At 38.0% G+C, this 9,822-nt stretch overlaps 1 protein-coding gene across 1 annotated transcript in view; it reads right to left on the bottom strand.

Annotated features, from left to right (window-relative positions):
• Positions 1-247: 247 nt before the first annotated feature.
• The window catches only part of LOC113819644 (sodium-coupled monocarboxylate transporter 1), a 9,580-nt gene continuing 5 nt past the window's right edge, over positions 248-9,822 (bottom strand). The window contains exons 1-11 of the mRNA XM_070117560.1: positions 9,559-9,822; positions 7,365-7,506; positions 6,606-6,686; positions 5,789-5,950; positions 5,180-5,392; positions 4,362-4,624; positions 3,429-3,612; positions 2,838-2,924; positions 2,209-2,390; positions 1,662-1,869; positions 248-1,337 (exon numbers count right to left, since the gene is read on the bottom strand). The exon at positions 9,559-9,822 is cut by the window's right edge and continues 5 nt beyond it. Coding sequence (XP_069973661.1) covers positions 1,194-1,337; positions 1,662-1,869; positions 2,209-2,390; positions 2,838-2,924; positions 3,429-3,612; positions 4,362-4,624; positions 5,180-5,392; positions 5,789-5,950; positions 6,606-6,686; positions 7,365-7,506; positions 9,559-9,752 — 1,860 coding nt within the window. The 5' untranslated portion in view covers positions 9,753-9,822 and the 3' untranslated portion in view covers positions 248-1,193. The remainder of the gene's footprint in view (positions 1,338-1,661; positions 1,870-2,208; positions 2,391-2,837; positions 2,925-3,428; positions 3,613-4,361; positions 4,625-5,179; positions 5,393-5,788; positions 5,951-6,605; positions 6,687-7,364; positions 7,507-9,558) is intronic.

The following is a 9,822-nucleotide window of genomic DNA, read 5'->3' as shown; positions in this document are numbered from 1 at the left end:
AATAAAAATATAATTCATAAATATACCATGTTTATAAGTGTGTAATTAGATTGCATTATCCATGTACAGTTAAAAAAAAACATCAATAAAGAACATCTAGTTTTATAATAAACCGTGATCTTGAAAATCCTTTAAAACATGTCTCTTTTGAATAATCTTACTTATCGTTTTCTTGGTATGAAATTTTCACAACCTTAACAGACGCAGTGTGACGCATAAGATGATGAAATGGGTTGAAAGACACGACTAAACATTACATATATAATTATAATATATATATATACACAGTATACTGCATACAATAATTTAAGGCCTCTGTGAGATCCTTGTAACCTGAAAGATACTGCAGTAAGTCAGTTATGAAAGGGATTCTTCACTAGATAAGAAATTTACACAAAAATGATAATTAAATAACATCATAATAAGTACACGTTCCTCTGCTCACAGCAACCATATCAAAACATAATAATCTTTGCCATAAAATATCTATAATAATAATCACCATGATTAATAATACATATGATAATAATAATAATAATAATAATATGTTAATACAATTATCATTATTATTATTACCATTATGATTATCTTCATCAAAACATTAATTATGATAATAATAATAATAATAGTAATAATAATAATAATAATAATAATAATAATAATAATAATAATAATAATAATAATAATAACAATAATAATAATAGCAATATTATGATAAAACTCCTACTGATAATGACAATAATAACGATCACAATGATAATAATAATGATAACGATGGTAAGTACAGTAGTAATACTGACGATATCATCATAAAATATCAAGAGCCATATTATTACTTTTCTGCACCGTGGACGGAACCTGATAAGTCACTTAATTAAATCAATAACAAGAAATATAATCTATTTCGATCAGACATAAAAATCGGTCATCTTACTACTGACCTAAAGAAAAAAAAAACACTCAAAATCACATTCAATCTACGCATTCACACACATAAAAATATTCATAGAAATGCCACAAAGCAAATACGAGAAAGAAAGAAAGAGGGAAAAAATATACATATATCTATGCTAAAACTTCTACCACGCGTGCACATACCACGAGCACGTAAGAACAGGTATTCTTATATATCTACATATACAAAAAATGCTAAAATGGGTTTCAAAATAAGACCCATTTCCCGCGTAGCACGTTTAAAGTTTTGAACTCTCTTTCTCTGGAGTAAAACCGTTACTCTTTGGCGTGTATTTCTCCTTAACGGTCGTGTCGAAGGCGGGGTTGATGTTGCCAAGGGAAACCGAGCTCTGGTGCGTTCGGAGGCCTTCCTCTTCGTCAACCTAAAGGGAAAACGGGTAGTTTGGTTAGTATTTTCTCTAGACTGGTGATTAAATGCGGTAATACTAATTTGGTGGTAATATTAATGATTATCGTATTTGAAATGTTGATATCATGATGACAATAGTGACGATACTGCTACTAAAATCAATAATAACGATGATGATGCTACCAATAATAACATTAGCGATACTAAAAAAAATCAACAACAATAGTAATAAAAGCCCCAAAGGACACTATCCCCCCCACACAAAATATTAACATCAAAAACACGCCCACCCACCCACCCACCCACTCCCCCCAAAAAAAAAGGAAAAACCACTCACAAAGTCCTCTCCGAGTCCTTCGATGCCTGGGATGAACCTCCTGAACCAAAAGATGGCTGGAGAGAGAGTCCTGGGGTCAAGAGTCCTTACATTCTGCAGTCCTGTGACGAGGGAGACCAGGAGCCCGACGATGATGACGGTGAAGCATCCTGTGGCGGAGTACCACATGTAGGAGAGGCGGTAGAGGGCAAGGGGCTCTTCGACAGGTCTGCAGGAGGAGGAATTGTGGTGATAAAGGTAATGATTCTAGGAATGACGGGAATATTAAGGCTACGAATATTAGTAAAATAAGAATACTAAAACTAAATGATACTAATAATGGCATTATATTAACGTGATGAATTAGATATTAAGTAATGACATTAATATAATAAAAATGATGACAACTACATATGCTCTTAATACTAACACCGCTACTAATTATAATTATATGAAGGATAATAAAAGCAACAAAACAACAGTAATAATAACACATCTGAATAAACTAAATATATAAACATCTAAACATCTAAACACACTCTTCCCCTAAAACCAGCACCAGACTTACTCTTCAGCCACAAGAGGCGCGGCGGTGAGAGGCGAGAAGGCGGAGGTCTCGTTCAAGTTACACCCTTCGATACTCGTGACTTTCCTGTCGAAGGTGATCTGGCCGTTCCAGCGAGCGACTTGGTGCCCTCCGCCGATCCAGAACATGAAGATGAGGCTCGTCAGGAGACCCGTGAAGGCGCCCTGGAGGGGAAGGAGGCAATGGGAGAGAGTTAAGAGAGAGAGAGCAAGAGGGAAGAGGTAGGGGGGGGCAAGAGGGGATTAGGTGTGAGGTGTGCTAAAGGGACATTTCGTTGTTGCAAGATATTGATTTGATTATGAAAAAAGAAAAGAAAACCAAACGAATTTTTAAAAAAATACATTTCACACCAAGTCCTAAAATGACAATAATAACTAAATAAAAGAAAAAAAAGTATATAAAGCCAAAAATCACCCATTTTCTCATCTCAAAGGACAAAAAAATTATTTGTCCTAAAACAATAATAAACACCAAATAAAAGAAAAACAAAGTATATAAAGCCCAATATCATCCAATTCCTCATCTCAAAGCACCAAATAAATCAACTACCCCATATCACAGGACAAAAGACATCCAAGTCTTATATCCAGCGACTGAGGACACCACTTTACCTTCGAGTTCGCCCAGGGGAAGAACATGCCCAAGGTGAAGACTCCGAGCAAAGGTCCTCCAACCATGCCGAAGATACTCAGAGCGGCCTAAAGGAAATAATAAATGGAATGAATAACAGATAACAATTACAATGAGTACAAGTAATTCATTATGTCTTTTGGGAAACTGAGAGGTTGAATAGAGTACTTGTGCAGTGACTTTGTTATTGTTTAGTTTTTCTTTAATCTGCATGAAGATGATACATGTAATCATGGAATATGTGCATTATGTCTATCCTTTGAAATTCAAATTAATTCAACAAATCCGTCAAGACTTCAAAGCTAATCCTTAATCAACATTTAGGAAGTCAAGAATCATATCTACCACGAGACACGACCAACCTAATAATCATAATAATGATAATAATAATGATAATAATAATGATAATGATAATGATATCAATAATAATAATAATAATATATATATATTTTTTTTTAAGAAGATAATAATAATAATGATAATAATAATTATCATCTTCATTATCATAATAGTAATAATAATAACAAAAAAATGATAATAACATAACCAAATAAGCGATTAAATAAACGTACAGACAAGATGTTGCCAAGCTGCTCAGCCACGAACACCAAGCCGAAGGTCAGAAGCCCGAAGAAGAGCGAGAGGACCTTGGAGAGCAAAGTGGCCTTCTTCTCGCTGATGTCAGGACAGCAGCCGGCCTTCACGTAGTCCTCGAGGACAATGGCAGCGAGTGAGTTCATTCCCGAGGACACGGTGCTGCGGGGAACAAAGGGATGGTGAGGATAAGTACGTGGTTCGGGTAATGAGGCAGCGGGGAAGGGTAGATCAGTAGCAACTCGAAGAGGTGTCATAGCGTCTGTTTTGGTGATTGTTCAATGAAAATATAACAGTTAAAGTAATTATTTTCCATCCTTTTTGAGGGTGTCATGGCGTCTGATTCTGTTTTATTGGAAAAAAGCACATGGGGTTTATTTTGATGACGTTACAAAAATTACTGATGCTTTGTAAATACGCTCGATCATTTTGGTCTCTTCAGTTTCCAAAAAGGATGGAAAATAATGATTTTAATGGTTATATTTTCATCAAAACAGACGCCATGACACCTCGAGTTGCTACTGATCTAGCCTTTCCCATAGCAGCAATGCGGATTTGAGAGAGGAGATATGGTTGACATAAATAACGAAGGAATGGTGTAGATAATTTCGTGTATGGTTTAGATAAAGAGCTTTCGGAGGGTATACAATACAGATGTGAGAGAGATTATAAATACATGGTATATTTAAAACCAAAAGGGCGTAATGCATTAACAAAGGGATGGTAAAGATAAATATTTATACACGGTTTAGGTAAAGGGCCATGCAGATATGAGAAAAAAATATACAAATTTAATGCATAATGAAAAAAAACTTGATTCAGACAAAACAAACCTACAAGCCAACTCAAAACAAAACAAAACACAAAACCCATACCCTCCCCCCTCCCACCAAGACCTCCCCGACACGCACCTGAGAGCGCCGGAGAAGATACCCGCCACGAAGAGCCCGGGCAGCCCATACCACTGGCCGAGGGTGTCCATCACGAAGAGGGGGAACAGCTGGTCGCCCTTGGACACGACTCCAGAGCGGACGGGGTCGCAGTCCCAGTAGCGAGCGTAGACGACCATCCCACCGAAGGCGCAGGAGAGCATGAGGATGAAGAGGCCGACGAGGTTGATCCAGAGGGCGTTAATAGCCATCTGCTTGGTCTGGACGCAGAGGTAGCGCTGGACCTGTAGGAGGAAGAGGAGCGGTGGAGTTAGCGTGTGTGTGAGGGTTGGATAAAGGGGGTTGTGTGGGTTGGGAGAGAGGAGCGTTGGGGTTAGCGTGTATGTGTGGGTTGGATAAAGGGGGTTGTGTGGGTTGGGAGAGAGGAGCGGTGGGGTTAGCGTGTGTGTGTGTGTAAGGGTTGGATAAAAGGGGTTGTGGGTTGTGAGGGAGAGGCGTTGGGGTTAGCGTGCGTGTAAAAGTTGGGTGAAAGGGGTTGTCGGTTGGGAGTCTTGATTTGGTTGGTTGTGTGGGTTTTGGTTGTCTATGTTGATTTTCTTTGCTTCTCTGTCTGACTATTTCTACATGCGTGTACGGATTCACACGCATACATATAAGAACGTAAACACAAACACGCACAGAGGACGACAGGCACATACAAACAAACGCAATCTCTCAAACACAAACAAACGCCCTCACACACATACACACACCAACAAACACCCCTCACGCCATCCAAATTTCCCAGCCGCCCACGACCAACGCCCCGGAGCCTGCACCCACGCCCCTAACACACTCACCTGAGCCTGATTAACGCCGTAGATCGTGATCCAGGTGAAGTATCCGCCCACAATCAGGGTCCAGAAGGTGTGTCGGGTCGTCGGGTTGGGGTCAAAGTTCACGAGCTCGGCACGCCCGCCCTCCACGTTCTTCTGCCACACGTACTCGAAGCCGCCCACGTCGATGGCGCCCTTGATGATGACGAACATCATGCTTCCGTACATGATGATCATCTAAGAGGGAGGGGGGGGTATTAGCATCATTGGTGTTTGTTCTTGTTAGCGTCATTATTAGGCGCTACTATCATCGTCATCAATATTAGCAACATTATTATCATTATCTTCATCATTTTGCAATTTTCCTCATTATCACTATCATTATCTTCATCATTTCTTTAATTTTCCTCATCATCACTATCATTATCTTGATCATTAAAAAAAAAAATCTCATTATCACTATTATCATCATTTCTTTAATTCTCCTCATTATCACTACTATCTTCATCATTTCTTTAATTTTCCTCATTATCACTACCATTATTATCCTCATTATCACCGCTACTGTTTCTGAAATGATTACACCTCCAATAAACTCATTTTCCTTTACAAAAGCGACAACACAAATCTCACCTGAATAGCATCCGTCCAAAGCACGGCCTTCATGCCTCCAAGTGTGGTGTAGAAGATGCACACGAAGCAGATAAGACTGACAGACACATACACATTAAGACCCGTGACCTGAGCCAGGGCGAGGGCGGGAGCGTACACGACGATGGCCATGTAGAGACTCATCTGCAGTGGAAATACGGGCATGTAAGTGAGGAAATACGCAATGGAAATACGGGCATGTAAGTGAGGAAATACGCAATGGAAATACGGGCATGTAAGTGAGGAAATACAGTGTGTGTACGTGGGTAAGTCTCGAAAGAAAATGTGATCGCTGTGCCTGTAATTTAAGTTGTTTTGAGCAATTTATTTGGTTTATCATTTGAATATTATTAGTGAACTTTGCAGTCTCGTGTTCATTAGTAATATTATCTATAATGATAATATATGAGTAAAGAAATTTGTCATATTAGATATCAGTATGACTTCCTCGAATTTACTATAGATATGAATAACCAGGAAAATAACATAGAAGAAAATCGTAAGTATCAATAACCTATCATGAAGTAATAAATTAAATTAATACAATCAAGTATCATGCATTTGATTCCAGTAACTGTAGTAAATATCAAACGAAGACGATGCAGGTAGGAGAGTATTGATTGAAAAATTCTGCAGATTTGAGTCTAATCATATCATGATCTTCATTCTTAACTATTGAGCTTTCAAAATAAATGTAAGCTATTATGACGGTATCTATTATTGACACCCTTTTCGTACCTGCATTTCCTTCGGTGAATCTTTCCAAATCGCTAATTAACAGCACAGACCTTCCACTCACCTGGATGATGAAAGTGAAGGAGCCAACGTAACGAACCACTCGGTGAAAGCGCCGTTCCAGGTATTCATAAGCGGAGGTCACCTGCGGAGAAATTCATGTTTTAGAAGACTAGAAAAAAAATTATTTCCAAGTTCTAGATAAAGATTATTTCTATTGCTCTTCTCACAAATGTTGAAGACAAGGAAGAATATTAAACAAACTGTTTTGTGGATGAGAGAAAACGTTGATTTATACGAAATTTTCAGATTTTAGAAGAGTAAGTAAAATACATTTTAAGCTCCATCGAAAGTTGGGAGGGCTAGAGAAAATATAGTCTTATTACCGGTTATATAGCCTGTTGATATGGCATATTACGAACTTCGTAGTCTAGTGTTCAGTGAGAAATTATCACAAAACTACGATAACTAAGGGCCATGCAATGATGCAAATTTGGGAATGAAATATATTGAACATACCTGCCGTTTACCTCTGATGCATAAGAATGATGAAACAGTATGTCAGTACAACAATAAATAAACATTTAAATTTCTAACAGTAAACATCAAATACAAGTAAAATGTCAGGATTTCTTCACAAATATTCTTTAATAACTCATGAGTGAATTACCAATCTACCAAGCACGATTTTTTAAGTTATTATTACAGCCACATGAACCACTGGCCTATACAAAACCGGCAACTCAACCCTCACAAGGTTAAACACCCACATTTCGTATAACGGCCCATTGAATCAAACGACCAGTCAAGTAAAGCGTCTCACCTGCAGCTTATAGAAGACAGGGAAGTACAGGTAGGCCGCAGAAGGCATGACGAAGAAGTACGAGAACCCGATGAGCCAGTAAAGGAAACCGAACTGGTAGACTTCCGACGGCGTTCCGAGCAGCGTGATGGCGGACATGAAGCTGCCGGGAGAAAACGGTGAGGTTAGGATGGAAGGAAAGACGCCTTTGGAACAAGAGTAAATAGGGGGGGGTTTGGGGACGTTTTAAGTGAGTATGAGACTTCTATTCAGGTTGTACAACCTTCACTAGTGCATTTGATCACATCTTTTACAGTGTGCAATTAGGTTAATATTTAAATGGAGTGTGAAAATCATTAAAAAACGCTGAGATTATGATGGAAGGAAAGATACCTTTGGAACAATAGTGATTAGGTTGTAGAGCCCTTACTAATGTATTTCATTTCATCTTTTGTAGAGTGTAATGAAGTTAATATTCAAATAGAGAAAACTATGAGGTTATGATGGAACGGAATAAACCTTTGGAACAACAGTAATTTCCGGGGAAACATGTGGCTTTTTGAGTGAGTATGAGACTTCCATTCATTCACTTTACTAGTGCATTTGACCACATCTTTTACAGTGTGTAATTAGGCTAATATTCAAATGGAGTGTGAGAATAATAAAAAAAGAAAACGGTGAGGTTAGGATGGAAGGAAAGATAACTTTGGAACAACAGTAATTAGTGGGGAAACACGTGGTGTTTTGAGTGAGTGTGAGACCCATTATTAATGTATTTCATTTCATCTTCTTTGTAGAGTGTAATCAAGTTCATATTCACATAGAGAAAACGGTGAGGTTATGATGGAACGGAATAAACCTTTGGAACAACAGTAATTTCCGGGGAAACATGTGGCTTTCTGAGTGCGTATGAGACTTCCATTCATTCACTTTACTAGTGCATTTGACCACATCTTTTGCAGTGTGTAATTAGGCTAATATTCAAATGGAGTGTGAGAATAATAAAAAAACGGCGAGGTTAGGATGGAAGGAAAGATAACTTTGGAACAACAGTAATTAGGGGGGAAATGTGACGTTTTGAGTATTAGACTTTTATTCAGGTTGTAGAGCCCTTACTAGTGTATTTCATCACATCTTTTACAGTGTGTAATTAGGCTAATATTTAAATGGAGTATGAAAATCATTAAAAAAACGGTGAGGTTATGATGGAAGGAAAGATAATTTTGGAACAACAGTAATTAGTGGGGAAGCACGTGGCGTTTTGAGTGAGTGTGAGACCTATTTAGGTTGTAGAGCCCTTATTAATGTATTTCATTTCATCTTCTTTGTAGAGTGTAATCAAGTTCATATTCACATAGAGAAAACTATGAGGTTATGATGGAACGAAATAAACCTTTGGAACAACAGTAATTTCCGGGGAAACACGTGGCTTTTTGAGTGAGTATGAGACTTCTATTCAGGTTTTAGAGCCCTTACTAGTGTATTTGACCACATCTTTTGCAGTGTGTTATTAGGCTAATATTCAAATGGAGTGTGAGAATAATAAAAAAAAAAGAAAACGGTGAGGTTAGGATGGAAGGAAAGATAATTTTGGAACAACAGTAATTAGTGGGGAAACACGTGGTGTTTTGAGTGAGTGTGAAACTTCTATTCAGGTTGTATAGCCCTTATCAATGTATTTCATTTCAGCTTTTGTAGAGTGTGATTAAGTTAACATTCAAATAGAGTGTAAAAATCATCAAAGAAAACAGTGAGGTTATGATGGAACGAAATGGGACAACAGTAATTAGTGGGGAAACACGTGACGTTTTGAGTGAGTGTGAGACTTCTATTCAGGTTGCAGAGTCGTTACTAGTGTATTTCGTTTCATCTTTCATGGTGTGTAATTAAGTTAATCTTCAAATAGAGTGTGATATGTTAACATCTTAGTATTTCCAAAGTGTAAATTATCTATCTTCCATGTTCCCTAAATTAAAGAAGATAATGCTTGCTTACAAACTATGAAGACTCTTGGTGTTTAACGAGACTTTTTGTGTTCGTGATATTTCATGAACAATAGATTATTTTTTAGCATTATTTTCATTATTAGAAGTTTAACGAGTCGTAACTTTAGACCTAGGATTGTGCCTTGGAATATGGATATTAGCACTTCGAAAAAATACATTCACAAATCTAATAAATTAATAAAACATTGAGAAAAAAATACCAAACTCACCTGGCAATCAGCGACATAGCAACGGGGAAAGTTGTCATGGATTTGCCAGCCATGAGGAAATCGCTTGTGTTCTGTTTCTTGCCACACACGCCATAGAAAATACCGATGGCAGCTGATATGGCAAGCATGAAGCCGAACACCGTGTAGTCGATCCATGTGAATCTCTCCACTAATTCGTTGATGTTGACCGCCATGTTGAGGGCCTTGAGGTTAGCTTGTCTCCTGCGAGGTTAGGTGTTGTCTGTGGAAAAAGGTATTGGCATT

This window comes from Penaeus vannamei, chromosome 40 (assembly GCF_042767895.1).
Source record: "Penaeus vannamei isolate JL-2024 chromosome 40, ASM4276789v1, whole genome shotgun sequence".
In the NCBI taxonomy this organism is placed as follows: domain Eukaryota; kingdom Metazoa; phylum Arthropoda; class Malacostraca; order Decapoda; family Penaeidae; genus Penaeus; species Penaeus vannamei.
The sequence above is the reverse complement of the archived record's forward strand: the minus strand, read 5'-3'. Positions and strand labels throughout refer to the sequence as shown.